This window comes from Salvelinus fontinalis, chromosome 39 (assembly GCF_029448725.1).
Source record: "Salvelinus fontinalis isolate EN_2023a chromosome 39, ASM2944872v1, whole genome shotgun sequence".
In the NCBI taxonomy this organism is placed as follows: Eukaryota; Metazoa; Chordata; class Actinopteri; order Salmoniformes; family Salmonidae; genus Salvelinus; species Salvelinus fontinalis.
The window spans coordinates 23,240,586-23,261,813 of NC_074703.1; the positions used below are offsets into that span (position 1 = coordinate 23,240,586).

The window sequence follows — 21,228 nt, forward strand, 5'->3', positions numbered from 1 at the left end:
GATAAAGTATGCATGATCTCACCAGTTATCAAAGCACCACAGAACAACAACATTCTCATACTGCCAGCCAACACAAAAGATTGTAGCACTTGGACAGAGACAGACTAGACTTTGAAATAGGTTGAGACCTGCCGTTAGTCAGCCTTGGGAGAGTGTCTCAGCAGCAATTTAGTGACAAAGAAAATGACAGCCAATTACGGTCCTTAAATGGCATGTGTCAGTGCCTGAGCCTTTGCTGAAGTGTGAGGACTGTCTGTCGTTGTTTTTCCATGCATCCTACCAGAGAAGGGCAGCAATAGCCAGGGATAGGCGAACATCTGTAATTCACTGGAACCTGAAGAACCCAAAGCCTCAGAGCCAGGAACAGTCTGTCAGATTAGGTTGAGATTCAATAGGAGGGATTGAAAATGTAAGAGTTGTTTGGCCTCATGATTTGTTCATTCCAAATGCAGTTGCCACAGATCCCACTCCAGATGCAGACGTGTTGTGTCTCATGAGGTGGTTTTCAGTTACAATCTGAGAGCTAAGACGTTCTGAGTCGGTGGAACGAGTCCAAATAAGTCATTCTGGTACCCCTCAGGATTGTTTGGCTGCTATTTTTCTACACTACACTCTGTCCATTCCTCTGCATCCAGGTTAGACGCTTGGGCTGGACTCAGAATGACCCACACACACACACACTGTGCATCTCAGATGGCTGAGAGAGCAGGAGTCACAGCAGGCTGAGGAGAGAAGATGATGGCGTACCCTCTGACAGGGAGAATGACACATTCCCAGAGGATGAGCCTGGGGTTCAGGGGCCGACAGTCTCACGGTGTGACAGGGAGACAATGGAGGTAAGCTTCGGAGGGAAATAACTAGGGAAGATATTTTGGTCCACAGAGAAAATGGACCAGTCATGGTATGACGTGCTACATCGAAAATGTGCTCTACTTAGGTGTTCAAACTGTAGGTTAATCACACACTAAACCACTGGTCCCAGGGATCTGCAGGGCGGAGGCTTTCGTTCCAGCCCAGCACAGTATCATCACCACTAGAGAAAAAATATTAATCGGTATCATATTTCTAATACCACTGACACCGATGTCACTGTGCTGACTGTACTGACCGTGAGACTCATTGCCTTGAGTGCAGATTGTGATGTTTCTCAGAGATAAACCTTCAACCCCATTCAAATTTCAGCGCACGATTGTTTGATTGGGATTATAATAAAACACAGGCCTCAATCCTAGTGTCTGATTGGCTTAGTCCCCCCCCCCCCCCCCCCACCCCCACCCCCACCCCCAGAGGAGATGAGAGGATGCCAGAAGGTTGTGTCTGTTGCACTGGGGAAAAAAACGAAAGGTTTTTATTGTTATTGCTCTCAATAGAGCTCTTTCATGTGTCTGAAGGAGAGTGGGGAATTTGGTGTCTCTCACTCAGCTGCCCATGGGCATCAACAATTCCCCCCCCCCCCCCCCCCCCCCCCCCCCCCCCCAACCAGCTTGCTATAAACGCTACCCTTCCTTCCACACTGGCACTGTGAACCCTGCGCTCCACCGTCACTGTGCGCAAACACTGGGCATCACGTCAAAATACCCACCAGCCCCCAATCAACCCTCCACTCATATGAGCGTATGTTAAAAATAACCTATGACCAAAGCCAGCCAGCCAAGCCAATGGGCCAACGCAATAATAAACGTGAACACAGATCACATGAGGAATAGCCTGGACAAAGAGAGATAATTAAGTGGTTTGATCATATCTCATATCGGCAATGATGACTTAGGCGTACATTGTGTGGCTTGCGCACTGAATCTAGTCTTAGATATTTGACTACACCAGGATTTGGCCGGGGTAGGCCGTCTTCGTAAATAAGAATTTGTTCTTAACTGACTTGCCTAGTTAAATATAGGTTACATAAAAAAATGAAGCTCTAGGCTGCCTACCACCACAGTTCACCCACTAGCAGGGCTAGTCTGGGTCTGGGTTGCACTGCCAAGACATGAATCCAAAATGCAATTGATTTGTTTTCGTTTTTAATGGCTGAATGAATTAGTTATTAGAAAACAATGTGCTGTATCATAGTAGTATGGAACATAATGTCAAGCGTGTTTACTTGAATGGAACTACAGGCCATTGAGGTACAATATAATTACGGAAACATTTTGAAAACCTATTAGTGTGTCTTTGTATTTGTTAAATATCCAGTTAGCAAGGACCTCTTAATATGTAATAATTAGGATACTAGCTAATAGCCTATGCCTTATTCTATCAATTTCAAATCCACTCTTCTGCACTGACAAAAAAATGCAATTCAAAAATAATATTGAGTCACACACTGACATAACTACAGATAGGCTGCTGCCCGAGCATATGGGACAAATAAGCACACACCGAATTATTATTTATAATTATATGCCGAACATCAATACTGTGTATATAAACCTACTGTATATTTGCCAATCTGACACCGGTCTACGATGTTGTGCACACATTCACAAGCGGCGGGTGCAAGATAAGATTCGACCACAAAACGTCCTGGACATTGACAGTCACATTAGCTACCTGTATTTGCCACGTTCAGAATTAACCATAAGCTTACGGTATTTATAGCATCCACTTGCTCTGTCACCAAAATAACATCCCGGGCTGCATGCTTTCAAACGCGGCTCTGTAGCAAAAGGGCATTTAAAGATCCCCAGCAACAACACACCACACGGACACCGACCCCTCTATACCGGCTCAACGATTAGCTACAAACTGGCTTTACCTCCCAATCCTTCAGCAGATTCTTGAGCACATCTCTCCCATTCGGCAGAGGCCTTTGTTTGTTGCAGTTATTGTTAATGTTATTAATGATAGGTACCTCCATTTCGTCTGCCTGCATCGGTTCGTTCACTCTCTCTGCAGCTCATGCATTCCGGTAGGGTTCTCGAGCCTGTCAAATTGTAACAGATTTCAGTATTCCAAGTTCAGAAAATCCGTCCCCGTCGATGTGATTGGTTGACTGGACGCCAGAGAGGGCGGGGTTAACTTCTACTGTAAATGGTGACTGGCGGGTTGGTCTTGCCCACGAGTGAATCAGTAGGGTAGAGGATGCGAGTGATCTAATGCGGTCAATGAATTGGTGCTGATGCTGAGCGTTCCATAATGGCACCTACATTAGGAACATACATTAGGAACACCGTTTCTGTGGATTCAATGAAACATTCGCTATTATAATTTAGTACTGATAGGCTATTCACTTACATCTATTGCTTGAATGTAACCACACCGTGTTCACACAGCTGTGTAATCCATCTTGATCTGTCAGAATGACTGGATATTGTAATGAAACAGGCAAGGAGCAGGTCTCGAACCCTCGATCTTCTAGCCCGAGGTCCGGCGCGCTATCGACTGTACCGCAGAAGCATGCTCGAGCGGTAGAGTAGATTTCCGCGTTTATAAACGTCGTTACACTACTCCCTCCTTTCAAAGAGCGCGTCCTCGCGCTAGCTTGCGACTCTACGTCTTACAGGAACGCGCTGACCGGCCAAGCACACGCACTGTCGTGGATGCAAGGTCCGATCACTTCTGACACCAGTGTAATGAAACAGCAGGGGGCAGGTCTTGAACCCTCGACCTTCTAGCCCGAGGTCCGGCGCGCTATCGACTGTGCCGCAAAAGCATGCTCAAGTGGCAGAGTCGATTTCCGCGCTTATAAACCCAGGGTCGTTACTATACGTTATCTGTCATATCGTGATATCCTTCACACCTTAGTCAGAGCGGGTATTTCAATCAATCCAAGACATGAGACAAGACACAAAACTTATGAATCAATAAAATTATTTCACACCAACCTTGTAACAAAGCAGCTTAAACTAATCAAGAGCTTGATGACTATTTCGTCAAATCAGGTATGTTACTGCTGGGCCAGAACAAAAGCCTGCTCACCCTGTCAGGGCTTCCAGGATCATGATTGAAGAACACTGCTCTAGAGGGAATTTAATATTCCCCCAAAACATCCATCCCTTGAGGCAAGCTGTCACATTGAGTGGTGGTAATGTAGGGATCGATAGACCTGACCTAGACCACTCAACGGTCACTCTCATCCCACCACCGCCACAGTGAATTATTGATTAGTGACTGTAGCAGGAGGCTGCTTGGTGTAGCTCGCCTGGCCCACTCTCAGCCACCGCAACAACCCCTGGCTGAGAAAAGCACTTGACATGATCTGATTGGAGTGTACAGTTTAATGAAAGCGCAAAGGTCATATCTGTTTCACGTACGTGAACTTGACACATGGTGGCTGGTTGGGTGCGAGGGTGTTTATACTGGACGCAGGGATTTATGGATGAAGAACACAGGTCAAAACAAACATGATTATGGTGTGAAGCACCTGTGTTCATGTCATTCTGTTAATAAGGCCACCTTAATGGTGTTACTATTTGCTTATTTTTCTTATTTTTTATTTTTCTTTCTTACTATTTGCTTTTTTAAATCAGCGTTGTTGGGAAAGAGCTCATAAGTAAGCATTTCACTGTAAAGTCTACACCTTTTTTTATTCGGCGCATGTGACAAATACATTTGATTTCATACGGTTAATATTGGTGGCTGTTATGAACAAAAACAACAGTTTAATAATGAATTCTTTAACTTGCGTTTTTGCCTTTGAGGGACAAATCTTTCACATGAACTGAATGAAATCGGTGTGTGTGTGTGTGTGTGTGTAGCATGAACGGGATAATAGGCAGTCAGCATCTGATTGTGCGTGTGCCTCAGGGTGTCTGTAGCAGAGTGGGTGCACTCATTGGGTCACTCACTACGACTGAGTGGCGACAACAGCTGCTTTCGACTGCTCGAGACACACCCAGTGTCACCCCCTATCACGGTGTCATGCGGCAACACAGTAATCAATTGCATCTGAACGCAGAGCCCAGTTATAAACCCCATGACTGAATAAGTATCCAAACGTATACGAGAGTTCTGAGAACATAATTAAAATGGACACAGAATATATCGCTTGTTGAGTCAATGAATAACCCGTGTTAACGTTAGAAGCATAGCGTGTTCTTTCACAATTTAACTGCAGTCATACGTCTTATAAGACACATGGCTTGTTAATACGATTGAGGCAACATAACCTAAAGCCATCCTGTAAAACTTGGCCAAACACTGGTACCAACGCCTAGTGATCAAATCATCCAAGCGGTAGTGAAACGCCCTAGTTCACAATGATAATACTTTGTTTCTAGCACCTCACATAACACCCCCTCTTCCTCGCTCAAGTGGTCATTATTGATGTCCGTCATGCTTTGAACTCCCAGCAGCAGATCAGCCGAAGTCAAGAAATGCCCTCCTCAAGGCCATGGGAAATCAGTTTACACAGGCAGCCCAACACTTTGTCCAATAATTGACAAAAGACCTGATCAGTTAAAATCATTTAGTGGCAAAAGATCACAATTAAGCTGCCTGTGTAAACGCAGCCATAGATGCCTAATAGGCATTGGTAGCAATCTTTATATCTAAATGTAGGTATATTCAATAAAATACATGAAAATGAATACAAATACAGCACATAGACGACAAAGGTTGATACAATATTTTACATTTTTATTCTTTCAGATTACAGACTTATTATTGCTCATCTATCATTATCACTTGCAATATTTAAACATCGTTTCGACAACTTAAAAATTTGAGAAGAATTTTCCATTTGTACTGACTGAGGATTTACAACAATAAATACAAGAGTTGATATGCTGTAATTCCTATACTTTTGAGTTAACCATACAAGATGCTGGCGTTAACCCTGCCCACGTGATGCAGCTATTGGACCGACGAATGTTCTTTCACCCCCGGGCTATGATCCTGAGACAACGGCATCGAAGCAACCATGTCCTAACAACAAATGACCCTAACACACACACGGGTAATGTTCTAAAAGTCAGACATATGGGTAGTATGGATGGTCACACAGACGGGGTCTCTGACTTAGATGGTTATTATGGAGGCAGGGGGGGGGGGGGGGGGGGGGGGCATAAATGCACAAATGGTAGCTCACGAGTATGACATGAACACAGTGACATTTTAGAATGTAGGATTGGGAGCATATGGGTGTATATTCTCATGGATTTAGTTAATTCTATGCAATATAGAAATAAATAAAAGCTGGATACTCCGCGCTGGCTTGTACTATGGGCTTTTGGTTCAGGAGAAAAACTTTGTTAGAATCCCAGCTGTTAAAGTTATCTAAAATGTTGAGGAAATTAAGTCGGACTAATAATCGTACCAGAGGAGTTTGGCCCTCAACAGAAAAACAGGTCAAACTAACGATGACACCAAATCTTGGACATTTATAAAAGGTGACTATTACCTTTTATCATTGATACATAAGAAATTGGAACAACGAGGTAAACTGAAGTCTGAAGTGGTGACATTTTTTAAAATTTTATTTTTTAGAACGTGTGAAATGTCGGCCCCCAACTAATTACAAGCATATGTAATGATCCAGTCATCAAGCTATAGCCTCACTGCAGTTAAACACAACTAACCCCTGACAACAGCTATGTGTACCAATTGGTTTCAGAGCTGTAAGTACTATACAGATTTGCTTACTATTGAGGACCCGGCCAAAGAAACAAGTACCAGCCTGGCTGTACATTTTGTATCTCACTGAAATAGTCTGTCACAGCATTCAAAAAAATCATCCAGAACATTTATTACATTTATCATATAACATTTAATTGCTTATCTTTATAATTACAGATGTTTAATTTCAAAAGGTAAGATATTAGATGGGTGGCGGAAAGATAGAAAAATCGACCTTTCTACATAAATATCTAAATATATCCCCTTGTAATGATCTCCCATACCTGTCATGCCTCTAATTAAGCAATACAGCTCCAGGGGGTTTGTGGTATATGGCCAATATATCACTGCTAAGGGCTGTTATGTACGACGATGTGGTTTATTTACCATATAGCACAAACCCCGGAGGTGCCTTATTGCTGTTATAAACTGGCTACCAACGTAATTAGAACAGTAAAAATAGATGTTTTGTCATGGTGGTATAAGGTCTAATATACCACGGCTTTCAGCCAATCAGCATTCAGGGCTCGAACTACCCAGTTTATAATTCAGTATAATGCTTTGAAAGGAGAATCTAGCTCCGGACATCATAAACTCTGGTTGGCGGAATACTTTTCATATAACTTCAACACTAGCATCATCATGAGAGCAGTTTGGGAGCTGAGGAACACCGTTTATTATTGAGTGACTGTTGGACAGGCAGCTGAGATGGATTCCCTGTGTTTGAGTGATTGGTTGAGACCTCACTCTCCCACCTATCGCAGGGAAAGAACCCAGCCCCAAGCCTGTCTCTGTCCAGTTTGATTGAGGGAATAGAACAACCAACGCATTAAAACATACCGAAAAACAAGACAACGAATAAATCTGAATCAAACGATCAAATGAAAGACAGGATATGATTGGACCCCCCCTCCCACCTCTTCATCTAATCCCTTTCAATTTATCTTTGAAAACAAAACACAAATCAAGAGTAGGAAAAGACAGACAACAGGACATGAACCACACGTCCATCACTAAATCTTCAGAGGTCATCGTTCAGATTTTTTGTGTACATTTGAGTTTTTTTGTTTTTCTTCATCAATAGTTTTTCCATCTTTAGTTTTTAAACGAACAATAAAGAGATCTCGTTAATGGAGTTTTTACGTACGACTGACTGACACACAAGTAGCTAAGAGAAAAACGAAAAATGGTGGAAACTCCAGGAGACGCTTGCTAAGGGGCGCAAAATGGCAGGAGCAGCTCAAAAAGGTTAGAGTTACACTATTCTAGCGTAAATAAATAAACACTGCCAAAGCGCAGGTAAAGCCACGCCCCCCACTCTGAGCAATAAGCACAGAGCTCCTCCTCTCTCCTTTCTTCTGGGTTCTGTACGATTTATGGAGCCTTGGTATTTTCTTCATTTCAGAGTTGGTTTAATACCTTGGGGAGAAAAATAATAGTCAAATCATGTTGTTACAGTTATGTAACATGGGAAGAATGGAACAATCTTGCAATGTGGATATCTCTCTACCAGCATATCTCTCTAGCAGCATAGCAGTCTCACAGTGCCTCTACACCTGCGTTGCTTGCTGTTTGGGGTTTTAGGCTGGGTTTCCGTATAAGCACTTTGTGACATCGGCTGATGTAAAAAGGGCTTTATAAATACATTTGATTGATTCATTGATTTCTCATTATAACTGATATAAATACAGTGTAACATCACACCTTTGTAATATAATGCCACGAAACATACACACTGAGTAGACAAAACATTAAGAACACCTGCTCTTTCCATGACATATACTGACCAGGTGAATCCAGGTGAAAGTTATGATCCCTTATGGACGCCACTTGTTAAATCCACTTCAACCAGTGTAGATGAAGGGGAGGAGACAGGTTGAAGAAGGATGTTTAAGCCTTGAGACAACAGACATGGATTGTGTATGTCTGCCATTCAGAGGGAGAATGGGCAAGACAAAAGATTTGAGTGCCATTGAACAGGGTATGGTAGTAGGTGCCAGGCGCACCGGGTGCGTGTCAAGAACTGCAAAGCTGCTGGGTTTTTCACGCTCAACAGTTTCCCGTGTGTATCAAGAATGGCCCACCACCCAAAGGACATCCAGCCAACTTTTTTTTTTTTTTTTTTTTTTTTTACCTTTATTTAACTAGGCAAGTCAGTTAAGAACAAATTCTTATTTTCAATGACGGCCTAGGAACAGTGGGTTAACTGCCTGTTCAGGGGCAGAACGACAGATTTGTACCTTGTCAGCTCGGGGATTTGAACTTGCAACCTTCCGGTTACTAGTCCAACGCTCTAACCACTAGGCTACCCTGCCGCCTTGACACAGCTGTGGGAAGCATTGAGTCAACATGGGCCAGCATCCCTGTGGAACGCTTTCAACACCTTGTGGAGTCCATGCCCCGATGAATTAAGGCTGTTCTGACGGCGGGGGGGGGGGGGGGGGGGGGGGGGCTGCAACTCAATATTAGCACGGTGTTCATAATGTTTGGTATAGCCAGTGTATGTGACATACTACACTACTCAAAAAAATAAAGGGAACACTAAAATAACACATCCTAGATCTGAATGAATGACATATTTTTATTAAATACTTTTTTCTTTACATAGTTGAATGTGCTGACAACAAAATCACACAAAAATGATCAATGGAAATCAAATTTATCAACCCATGGAGGTCTGGATTTGGAGTCACACTCAAAACTAAAGTGGAAAACCACACTACAACCTGATCCAACTTTGATGTAATGTCCTTAGAACAAGTCAAAATGAGGCTCAAGTAGTGTGTGTGGCTTCCACGTGCCTGTATGACCTCCCTACAACGCCTGGGCATGCTCCTGATGAGGTGGCGAATGGTCTCCTGAGGGATCTCCTCCCAGACCTGGACTAAAGCATACGCCAACTCCTGGACAGTCTGTGGTGCAACGTGGCGTTGGTGGATGGAGCGAGACATGACGTCCCAGATGTGCTCAATTGGATTCAGGTCTGGGGAACGGGCGGGCCAGTCCATAGCATCAATGCCTTCCTCTTGCAGGAACTGCTGACACACTCCAGCCACATGAGGTCTAGCATTGTCTTGCATTAGGAGGAACCCAGGGCCAACCGCACCAGCATATGGTCTCACAAGGGGTCTGATGATCTCATCTCGGTACCTAATGGCAGTCAGGCTACCTCTGGCGAGCACATGGAGGGCTGTGCGCCCCCCCAAAGAAATGCCACTCCACACCATGACTGACCCACCGCCAAACCGGTCATGCTGGAGGATGTTGCAGGCAGCAGAACGTTCTCCACGGCGTCTCCAGACTCTGTCACATGTGCGTGTGAACCTGCTTTCATCTGTGAAGCACAGGACGCCAGTGGCGAATTTGCCAATCTTGGTGTTCTCTGGCAAATGCCAAACGTCCTGCACGGTGTTGGGCTGTAAGCACAACCCCCACCTGTGGACGTCGGGCCCTCATACCACCCTCATGGAGTCTGTTTCTGACCGTTTGAGCAGACACATGCACATTTGTGGCCTGCTGGAGGTCACTTTGCAGGGCTCTGGCAGTACACCTCCTTGCACAAAGGCGGAGGTAGCGGTCCTGCTGCTGGGTTGTTGCCCTCCTACGGCCTCCTCCACGTCTCCTGATGTACTGGCCTGTCTCCTGGTAGCGCCTCCATGCTCTGGACACTACGCTGACAGACACAGCAAACCTTCTTGCCACAGCTCGCATTGATGTGCCATCCTGGATGAGCTGCACTACCTGAGCCACTTGTGTGGGTTGTAGACTCCGTCTCATGCTACCACAAGAGTGAAAGCACCGCCAGCATTCAAAAGTGACCAAAACATCAGCCAGGAAGCATAGGAACTGAGAAGTGGTCTGTGGTCACCACCTGCAGAACCACTCCTTTATTGGGGGTGTCTTGCTATTTGCCTATAATTTCCACCTTTTGTCTATTCCATTAGCACAACAGCATGTGCAATTTATTGCAATCAGTGTTGCTTCCTAAGTGGACAGTTTAATTTCACAGAAGTGTGATTGACTTGGAGGTACATTGTGTTGTTTAAGTGTTCCCTTTATTTTTTTGAGCGGCGTATATTAGCAGACAATCGAAGCATTCGGGCGTTAATGTTTACCTGTAGTAGTTTGGCTTGAAGGGCCCGTTCTTGTTCAAGCCCAGGTACTTGGCCTGCTCGTCACTCAGCTCTGTGAGGTGGGCATCGAACGTAGGCAGGTGAAGACTGGCCACATACTCATCTGGAATAATACAGAGGAAGGGAGTGGGGGAGCGAGAGAGAGAAAAAAGAGCAAGAGAAAGAGAAAGAGAAAGAGTGAGAGCGCTAAGTTACTCTCGCTAGCAGGGACACAGGGCTGGTGGTTATTTACTAATGTATTTGTTTGTGATGAGCACATTGGCGCTGCTTCTCCCGTCTCGGTCTCTCCCTCCCTCCGTCTCTCTCTGTCAGTGATGGTGCAGTGAGCTTAGCAGCAGGCTCTGACAGGCTGACCTATATTGAGCCTCCCTGCCAGTCTGCCTCTCGTCCTCCCTGTTTTTACTCTATAGGCTGGGGGGGGGGGGGGGGGGCAGAGACCCGGCTACGCTGTCAGCTGCAGTCACACACAACAACGCATGCAGAGATGTACTCTACTGTGAATGAAGCACACCCAGACACACACACACACACACACCCAGACACACACACACACACCCCTTCTCTCTAAATAGAAAGCATTCTACCATGAATTACATATTTTCCTAGTCCGCGCAATGGCTGTAAATGAATATGACAAATGACTAAACACCACATACACAAACACCCCGTGATTGTTTCGTATCATGACATAGAACATCTATAACCCAATCCAAGACATGGCTGCAGGGGAAGAGTTCATACTATCTTCATCCCCATCCTGGATATCTAGTGCTTCTCTTTGCTGAGTTGAGTCTTTGTTGTGCATTCTGGCTGATCCCCTTTCAACTCAATGTTTTCTCCTAAAAGGGTTTTGTCAGAGGTTCAGACAGGCGGACGGGTCCTGTCAGGTCACTACCGGCTGCCTCGGCTGAGACCTGAGCGAATAAGGATTAGGGAGTGTGTATGCGCGCGAGACCGAGGACAGAGGAGGGATGAAGGGGTATGTATGTATGTACGTGTGTATGTATGTGTGTGTGTGTGTGTGGACATAGAGCACGGTCTCTTACCCATCTTCTTGGGCAGCAGGTAGACATCCTGTTTGTAGCGTCCCTCCGGGGCGTTGTACAGCTCTATCAGAGCCAAGGCCTGGGGTATGAGACAATCTCTACGATTACTGTACGAAGTGGCGCACACACACAGACACACGCTGATCCACCCCACTAAACGCACACGGGCACACACAGTACCTGGGTTGTGGCGGTGATGGACAGGACAAAGGTGGGGACCGTAGAGCAGCTGAGGTTCAGCAGACGACCCTGAGGACAGATGGAGACACATTGGGTTAACGACCAGTTAACAGCACACAGAATCAGAGATTCTACACCTCCATGTCAATGATAAGATACTGTGTGTGTGTGTTTCACATTGACATCAAATATCAGAAAAAAGTGTTGCCGAGTCCAAGGTCAGAATAACAGAAGTTGTCTGAGATGTGGTGCAGACAGACATGTAAACAGAGAGAGAAAAAGGGACTGGTACTGTTCCTGAGCTCAGACTGCTAACGAGGCAGCGTTCACAAAGCAGGAGGAACTGATCTGCATTGACTACCGCTATCATACCCTCCTTAGTGACACAGAAAGCCCGCAACAATGTTCTCGTTTCCCAGAGAGCTGCAACGTGTCGTGTTAGTGTGTAGAAATTAAGCTTTGGTGGTGCAGCTTCCGTTTCAACTCCCTGTTCGCTGCGAGTACCAGTGACAGTATAACAGGGCGTACCGTTACTTTATGCAGTATGCACACACTGCCTGGTGGAACTGAGTCAGCCCACACTTCCCTGTTCCGTAGAGAGTGGAGTGCGTCAGCAGAACAGAACACAGACTACAGATAAGCTCTGCAGAACCAAACTAACAAAACAGACACTTCTCTTGGAGAAAGCCTCTCAGATCGAGACAGCAGAGGAGAAGTGAGAGAGTCCAGGAGTGAAGATAGAGAGAATAGAGTCAAAGAGGAAGGAGTGAGAGTCCAGGAGTGAAGATGGAGAGAATAGAGCCAAAGAGGGAGGAGTGAGAGAGCAAACAAACAGCAGATTAAAGCCTGGAGGAGATCAAACAGACAGGCACACTGAAGCACCTGGCCAGCCTGTCCTTCTACCTGGCTCGCTCTCAGCGGTTTCATTCTGGCAAGAGACTGCTGCACAGACCGACAGAGTGCCTCTCTTTGCTATGAGAGAGGGAGTGCTGTACACACACACAGAGAGAGAGGGAGCCTCTCTTTGCTATGTGAGAGAGAGACAGAGAGAGAGAGAGAGAGAGAGAGACAGACAGGGAGACAGAGCCTATGGATCATTTGGATCTATTCTGCCCAGTTATTCAGAAGTTGAGAGGATTTATAGATCTGATCATTGACACGTGTGACTGAGCAGTGATTTGAGGCAGTTGTCATGGAGAGCCTTGTACTAATGTGATGAGGGTGATAATAGATCACCTCAGCCAGCAACACTATCCTCTTGCCGTCGGGCCAGATGACGTGGTCCACCTGTGACCTCACTCTCTCCCAGGTCAGCTCCGGGGTCCGCAGGCTAGCCTGGAGGAGAGGACAACAAACGGACAGGAAACAGTTACCATGCGAACAGCTTCAATAGGTCGATTTTGGTATTGGTGGGTAAGATGTCCATTTCACCAGCCACGTCGGCGGGTGGTCAGAGCCCCACGAGCATTTCACTCCCATTTGCGAATAAAAATGATGTTAGTAGTCTAGTATGAGCTCATGTATAGCTAAACAAATGTTGCAGTGGCTGTTTGCAAAGTATTTCTGTCATTTTGTTTCATAGCTGGTAGCTAATCACACAAAGAACTACAAATCCTATAATAATATCCCACCTGGCGAAATGTGCAGGAACACCGCCTGGCTGGGGAGCTGTGTGCACGGTGCTGAAGACTCATTTTAGAACCGGTGCAACAAGTATAAAAGGTGGTCTAATTGTAATTTTTTTTATAATGTTAACCCTTTTTCGCCCCAATTTCGTGCATTCCAAATTGGTAGTTACAGTCTTGTCTCATTGCTGCAACTCCCCTACGGACTCGGGAGAGGCGAAGGTCGAGAGCCGTGCGTCCTCCAAAACACAACCCTGCCAAGCCGTGCACTGCTTCTTGACACAATGTCGCTTAACCCAAAAGCCAGCCGCACCAATGTGTTCGGAGGAAACACCGTCCAAGCGGGTCGACTGAGGTCAGCTTGCAGGCGCCCGGCACGCCACAAGGAGTCGCTAGAGCGCGATGGGACAAGGAAATCCCGGCCGGTCAAACCCTCTAACCCAGATAATGCTGAGCCACTCGGGAAGCCAAAGTTGGTCTAATTTACTTGAAAGTATAAAGTGAGAGATTGTCCTTGTGTTTCTTGGCTATTTACATTGTTTTGTTCACAAGCGAGGTTGTTTTTCAATGTTTGAGTTCGCTTCAACTGCTAGCAAAGACATCGGCTACTAGTCAGATTCTCTATATCACAGGAAAGCTGTCACTGACGACTCCAGAGGCGCAGTACCCTCATTGCCACGGTAACCTCCCGCCCTTAAAGGGGCAGCTGAACATTTTTATCTCATCTGAGATATTTTGGTTAAAAGTGAAATAACATTGAGTGATACACCACTTAATTTCTTACTAGTAATACATGTATTGTTTTGGAAACATTACAAAAAACATGCTCATCCGTTTTGAAAAAATTATTATGGTGAAAAAATATTTTGTCTGGTAAAAAATCCGAGTGTCTGGTAGATTTTTATATCAAGAAAAGGTGGACCAAAAAGTTAGTTTCAGGCCCTGATGACAACAGTCTCTAAAATGTTTTCATTATGACCCTGGGATGTCACCGTAACAGTGATAACTGACAGGCATAGGCCACAGCAAGCAAGTAACTATGACAACGTCAGGTCAGGGAGCATTGTTGTATCACAGCTTCCCCCACAGTGACAATAATGTGACAAGCATTGGTGACAGCAGTGTCTTCCGCCCACACGATCAGTTAAGCTGTCACAGTCACAATAACACACCCACGTACATACAACCCCCCCCCACCAATATGCACACACGCTCACACACACACGCTCGACTCACCACGTCGATCTCGGTGTTTGAGTGTCCCATGTTACAGACGATACAGCCGTTCTTCATACGGTCCAAGTACTCTCTCACCACCACGTTCTTATTTCCTGGAGGAGAGGGAACGTCGTAAACATACCATCAATATGACCCTCATCATGTTCACTACTGTACACTGAAACGTCAGAGAAATTCACAAGTGGGCAGAGGAGAGCGGTGAACACTACCAATAACTCTTGCTGGGTCGATACATGCCGAATGATGTTTAATTCACTTCAAAAAGGAATTATGTTGCTGTATACGCTACACAAATTATGCTTGGAATAAATCTCCTGTGCTAGATTTAAAAAATCTATATATTTATATTGAAAAAAAATCTATATAAAAAAATCTACTCACAATGCACCATAGAGCTCCACATCCACTCTCCACATAGACCTACTGTATGAATAAGTGTCTAAATTGCATTGTATACCACTAAGTCTGAGTGTGCACGTGCATGTCTTGTGTGCACACTCATGCACATTCGCGTGAGTGATTAACGCCGCCTGTCCCTTTTCAATTAACGCGGATGAGCACCGCAGCTTGTCAATACGCTTCGTGCTTAATTGACTAGGGAGGCATGCAGTTTGTCTCAATGAACTCTCCACTCAATCTGAGTGTGGAGCACTAACGGACTGGCTGCACGCATGGCTGCCAGGTCGGACTGATTGAGACGACTTCTGTAATGTCTACACCGGTGGTCACCAACCTCTTCTGAGTCCAAGATCACTTTCTGAGTCAAAACGCAAGCAAGTATTATAGTTTTTTTCAAATTTAAAATATGACTTCAAAATGTAAGCCTACGCAACATTAACCAATTAAAAACAGTTCTGTAGTAATGAGGTCTGCGGAGTAGGTTATAGGCCGAATGTATTATCACCGCATATTGGCAAATCGTGAATTGCCCTGCCAATGCGGTTCTTCTCAGAACATTTTGAAATGATATTTACAAATTGTAGGTGCATGGCCACACTGGTAATAGATCATTTGTTATACTAGTTAGGAACAGAACTGGACTGATGGCCTGCGTGCATCTGATGGTCAGTCTGAGGGGAGGGAGCAGCGGCGAGGCTGCCTCTCACCCGATTCCACCCGATTCCCCATCCCTCCTCTTTCCCTCCTCTGAGAAAAGGGGACAGCCGACGACACAACTCAAGTCGCACTGCATTATATCTGCCTCGTGCACCAATTCATGTTGTTACTCCTATGACCAGAGAAAGTGAAATATTCCTCCATATTAAAAAGAGTCACAAGCCGCTAATAACAACAACGCAAGCTTATCGGAACACTTTGCTACTCGTTTATTAAAGCTGCAGTGCTGGTTGCAGCGTGAGTGGAAGTAGGAAGAACGTAAACTTTTATAATCCATAAAATGGGCAAAGTGTTGACGGGGTTGAATAACATCTTAAAACATACAGCTCTTTGCTGTATTCGTTGAGTCGCTCTCCAGTCATGGTTGAAACGTTTCGAAAGGCTTCTTTTTACAGTCTATGGCTCCAGGAAACTGCACAGATAAGGTGATCTGAGCCATCTGATTGCACCTATAGGCCTACCGCTGGCTATTTGATTTGCTCTCTGGGCCTGCCGGGTAGGCAGAGTTCTACTTTCAGACACATGAAATGGTTCAGAATGGGAACAATTTTGCCTTCCCGGCACTAGGTCTGCTGAATCAAATGCACCTACCACCAACAGCTCAAAATGAAAAATAGGAATGCTAGGATTTCTCATAGTTTTTTTTACAGAAATGTTTGGTGACTAGAAATGCCTTGGAGATGGCGATGGACCGGTTGTTATTTTACCCCTTTTTTCTCCCCAATTTCGTCGTATCCAAATGGTAGTAGTTACAGTCTTGTCTCATCGCTGGCTGCAACTCCCGTACGGACTCGGGAGAGGCAAAGGTCGAGAGCCATGCGTCCTCCGAAACACAACCCAACCAAGCCGCACTGCTTCTTGACACAGCGCGCATCCAACCCGGAAGCCAGCCGCACCAATGTGTCGGAGAAAACACTGTACACCTAGCGACCTGGTCAGCGTGCACTGCGCACGGCCCGCCACAGGAGTCGCTAGTGCGCGATGAGTCAAGGATATCCCTACCGGCCAAACCCTCCCTAACCCGGACGACGCTGGGCCAATTGTACGCCGCCCCATGGGCCTCCCGGTCGCGGCCGGCTGCGAGAGAGCCTGGGCTCGAACCCAGAATCTCTGGTGGCACAGCTACTTAGACCACTGCGCCACCCGGGAGGCCATGATGGACCGGTTGTTGATCACTGGTCAATACCCTACTACCTAGTCACCCTCTAGGCTGCTGGGTGTGTGTGTGTGTGTGTGTGTGTGTGTGTGAGAATAGAGTGGCGCAGGCTGAATCAGTCGAGCGGTAAAGCAGTAGGGAGAAGGTGGTTGTTGTTGCTATGCCCATGCTGGAAAGGATGGGAGTATAGTGGTTCTCAACCACAAATGCGATTTTACAAAAAAAAAATCGAAACTCTAACCCTGACTTAAATGCCAAACAGCTCAGGTACTTGCACCTGGTTGGTAATTTTGACACCGGTTCCACTTATCTGTTCTAACGTGGCCATCTAGTGCTGACTGAGGGGACAAGGGAGAGGTGTTCACCTGTGCAGGTGATGACAATGTCCACTTGTCTGATCACTTCATTCAGCTTCACCAGTCTGAAGCCATCCATGCTGAACAGGGACGGGAAACAAATGCGTTAGTTCCTCGTTCACCCTGCTGACATTGGCCGATCAGTTCATGTGCCAGGCTCTGATTGGCTGAACTTACCAGGCCTGCAAGGCACAGATGGGGTCGATCTCAGTGACGTAGACGATGGAGCCCATGGCCTTGAGAGCAGCACAGCAGCCCTTCCCCACCTATGGATACACAAATAAAAAACACACATGGGTATAGGACTGATGGAGGCTCTACTATAGACTTGGAAGGTAAATAGTTTCTTCTGGTGGTCCATTTTGATATAATAAGGTGTTCAGATCGCCAGCAGCATCCCATCCTGCATCCCACTGCCGGCTTTCCTCTGAAGCTAAGCAGGATTGGACCTGGTCGGTCCCTGGATGGTCCTGGTCGGTCCCTGGATGGGAGACCAGATGCTGTCGGAAGTGGTGCTGAAGGGCCAGTAGAATGCATTGGGGACATTTCCCTGTGTAGGGACCCGTCTTCCGGATGGGACGTTAAACGGGCGTCCTGACTCTCTGTGGTCACTAAACATCCCGTGGCACTTATCGTAAGAGTAGGGGTGTTAACCGTGGTGTCCTGGATAAAATTCTCAATCTGGCCCTCATACCATCACGGCCACCTAATCATCCCCAGCTTCCGTTTGGCTCATTCATCCCCTTCCTCTCCCCTGTAACTATTTCCCAGGTCGTTGCTGTAAATGAGAACGTGTTCTCAGTCAACGTACCTGGTAAAATAAGGGTTCAAATATGACAAGTGTACCACATACAGTAGGGCTGGGAATTGCCAGGGACCTCATGATACAACGTTAACACGATACGTAGGTGCCGATTCTATACGTATTACGATTTGATGTTCCGAACATATTGCTCCCCAAATGTCTGCTGCAGAGAGACGAGAGAGCACGAGAAAGCTGGTTTTGATCAGTCAGGGTAAGAAACGTGCTGAAAACACGTTGGCTCCATTAAAAAAGGAGAAAAACAGCAGAGATTTGGTACATGTACAGCTAATGCTACCTGCAGTAGCAAAAACATTATTGTATTATTATTTTAGCGATACTTAGGATTCAAATATCAATATAATATCGTCCACAAATAATATAGCGGTATGCAACTATAGATGTCCCTCCCCCCCATCACTAATTCACAGTAGGTAAGACAGACTTACCTCTCCATATCCACACACCACCACCTGCTTGCCCCCAAACATTACATCAGTGGTCCTCTTCAGACTGGAGGGAGAGCGAAGAAACACAAATCACGAGCACTTAGCATGACAAATGTTTAAATCACCCCACAACAACGAAGCAATCTTCCTCGCTCTTTCTGCTTTGAACCGGGCATGCCGGAGTTGACCTACCCGTCCAGGATGGATTCCCTGCAGCAGTAGAGGTTGTCAAACTTCTGCTTGGTCACAGAGTCGTTGACATTCATGGCCGGGACACACAGCTTCCCCGCCTTGGACAGCTGGTACAACCTACACAGAGAGCAGCAACAAGAGGGGGGGGCATCATTATAAAGCAGTAAAACCTGACATTACCCATTATGGCCACTAGATGGAGACATGGCCATAGAAGATAGACCACCCACCTCGAAACAAACCCCTGACAAGGGGAAGCTTACTGGCAAAAATACTGGTTTTCTCAGTCTAGACAATGAGTCAACGTATAATGAAGTTGCGTGTGAGCAGTGATCCACCCACCGGTGTACTCCAGTGACGCTCTCCTCCACGATTCCCTTGATCTTCTTGAACATGTTGGGGTATTTCTTATAGATCCAGTGGGTCAGGTCTCCGCCGTCATCCAGGATCTGGAACGGGACACACAGCGCGCGTCTTTCTGACTGATCGGGATAAAGGACGACGCCACTCACACCGCAACACAAAGTCCGCTACTGAGAGATGCCGTTTGACCGGGGGGACAGACACGTACCATGTTGGGCTGCCAGCCCTCCAGGTTGACGCAGCGGTCGATGCACCACCAGAAGTCGTCCTCCGACTCGCCCTTCCACGCGAACACAGAGAACCCTGAGAGAGATATGATGGGCACTGAGAGAGCCAGGGGTCGTGAAAAGAGAAAGACGCTCAAATGAAGCGGCCCGGTTCACACTCACCTCCCTCGGCCAGAGCCGCTGCCACCTCATTCTGAGTGGAGTAGATGTTACAGGCAGCCCACCTGCACTGAGCCCCCAGGGCAGTCAGCGTCTCCATCAACACCTGCGCGACACACACAGACCAGACCGCGCGCTCAGTTAAGGACACAGACAACGGAGACGTTCGTGTTCAAAGCAAAGTCCTGCCGCTGAAAGAAGCGTAAAGCTGGCTTAAGACTAGTAACAGTCAGTATGAATGAATCTGTGAGTCGTGGTTTTCTGAGCAGAAGCGGCAGATTCACAGTGGACTGAGCGGTGGATGGTGGTGTGTGTGTGTGTGTGTGTAACTCACGGCTGTCTGAGCTGTGATGTGGGTGCAGCCCACTACTTTGGCTCCAGCCAGAGGCTTCTCTCCCTGGGCTCTCTTCCTCAGGGCCATGAGGGCTGGCATCTCTGTGAGGAGACAACGCAACCGACAAGTTATTTTAGACCCAACGTTACAACAACATTACTACAAAACCATCGGTCCTGTTTCAAAACTTCAAGGCATCCTTCTCCGTATAATCTTTAAATATGTCAAATAAAAATCTTTATCAAAAAATGTAATTCAAGTGGTTAAACGTGGGTAAATCAAAGTTAGCTGGCCAACGTGCTTTGGGAACCCTCCCAGACGGTGGAATCTTTCCCCTCTGGCTTCTGTTGCCCTGTCACCTAGACGTACAGAGCTCGGGCCGTGTGTGATACGGCCTACCGAGCCAGGGCTGAGAGGTCAGCTGTATAGCGACTTATAAAAGTTCAAAGTGTTGTAGCCCGCAGTACAGACTGCGTTAGGGCTATCTGGGGTCAGCTGTACAGACAGAGTCGGAGCTATGCAGCTCTGGCTATGGTCTGTCTGTAGTAACATAATTGGGAGCTACGCGGGGTCAGCTGTACAGACAGCGCTGGGGTTGTGTGTTGAGTAGTGGACAAGGCAATGTATGATAAGCAGTACAGACACATGGGACTGTGAGTGGTCAGTGGTGCAGTACAGACACGTGGGACTGTGAGTGGTCAGTGGTGTGTCCTGTTGGGTTTCAGCAGAGGATGGCGTGTCCCATCACGGTGTGCTCGATTGGGTATTAGTGGGAGAGGCAGGCACCCCCCCCCCTGCTGTTTATCTCACAGGCTGGGAACATACGGCCACTGAGCACACAGCCCTGGAGGAGATGGGCTGTCAGCATGGCACACACACATCCAACACAATCACACCATCCGAGAATCAGTCTCTCTCGCTCGGTCTCTCACACACTTGTATGCACACACCTCGTCCCTAGCCCTAGCCCACCTTGCTCCGCGATCTCGATCTCCCTGCGCCCGAAGTCGGCCTGCTTGATGTTCTTGATGCAGAAGTCTCCGTTGCCCTTGGAGTTCTTCTGCTGCTTGTCCCGGGGAGAGGTCTCGTCGTCAGAGCTGTCCGTGTACGACGCAGCTGAAAGAGAGAGCAGGGCAGAGAGAGGAGTCAGAGGACAGGACACGCGCAACAACACGTCTACGCACACTCATCAGCAGCACACGAGCTGCACGCCCACCCACATATTATACTGCACATTCACCAGGTCCTCAGGATATAGACGTTAAACTAAAAAACACACGTGACAGGACCACACACTAG

General features: G+C 46.6%; 2 protein-coding genes across 8 annotated transcripts in view; both read right to left on the minus strand.

The window, feature by feature from the left end:
* The window catches only part of LOC129838804 (striatin-interacting protein 1 homolog), a 39,682-nt gene extending 36,212 nt beyond the window's left edge, over nucleotides 1–3,470 (minus strand). The window contains exons 1-2 of one of the 5 annotated variants that reach the window (XM_055905999.1): nucleotides 3,232–3,470; nucleotides 2,753–2,920 (exon numbers count right to left, since the gene is read on the minus strand). In XM_055905999.1, the coding sequence (XP_055761974.1) occupies nucleotides 2,753–2,869 (117 nt within the window). In that variant the 5' untranslated portion in view covers nucleotides 2,870–2,920; nucleotides 3,232–3,470. Of the gene's footprint in view, nucleotides 1–2,752; nucleotides 3,140–3,231 lie in introns of all 5 variants that reach the window. The other 4 variants (XM_055905998.1, XM_055906003.1, XM_055906001.1 and 1 more) reach the window with 4 other exon arrangements.
* A 2,083-nt stretch (nucleotides 3,471–5,553) lies between these two features.
* Nucleotides 5,554–21,228, minus strand: part of LOC129838716 (putative adenosylhomocysteinase 3) — a 44,702-nt gene continuing 29,027 nt past the window's right edge. For 2 of the 3 annotated variants that reach the window (XM_055905863.1, XM_055905866.1), the window contains exons 3-17: nucleotides 20,902–21,045; nucleotides 19,930–20,030; nucleotides 19,599–19,701; nucleotides 19,418–19,512; nucleotides 19,189–19,295; nucleotides 18,847–18,963; nucleotides 18,655–18,718; nucleotides 17,581–17,669; nucleotides 17,413–17,483; nucleotides 14,773–14,867; nucleotides 13,148–13,246; nucleotides 11,912–11,980; nucleotides 11,732–11,810; nucleotides 10,668–10,788; nucleotides 5,554–7,971 (exon numbers count right to left, since the gene is read on the minus strand). In XM_055905863.1, the coding sequence (XP_055761838.1) occupies nucleotides 7,965–7,971; nucleotides 10,668–10,788; nucleotides 11,732–11,810; nucleotides 11,912–11,980; nucleotides 13,148–13,246; nucleotides 14,773–14,867; nucleotides 17,413–17,483; nucleotides 17,581–17,669; nucleotides 18,655–18,718; nucleotides 18,847–18,963; nucleotides 19,189–19,295; nucleotides 19,418–19,512; nucleotides 19,599–19,701; nucleotides 19,930–20,030; nucleotides 20,902–21,045 (1,361 nt within the window). In that variant the 3' untranslated portion in view covers nucleotides 5,554–7,964. Of the gene's footprint in view, nucleotides 7,972–10,663; nucleotides 10,789–11,731; nucleotides 11,811–11,911; nucleotides 11,981–13,147; nucleotides 13,247–14,772; nucleotides 14,868–17,412; nucleotides 17,484–17,580; nucleotides 17,670–18,654; nucleotides 18,719–18,846; nucleotides 18,964–19,188; nucleotides 19,296–19,417; nucleotides 19,513–19,598; nucleotides 19,702–19,929; nucleotides 20,031–20,901; nucleotides 21,046–21,228 lie in introns of those variants that run through there. The other variant, XM_055905864.1, reaches the window with a different exon arrangement.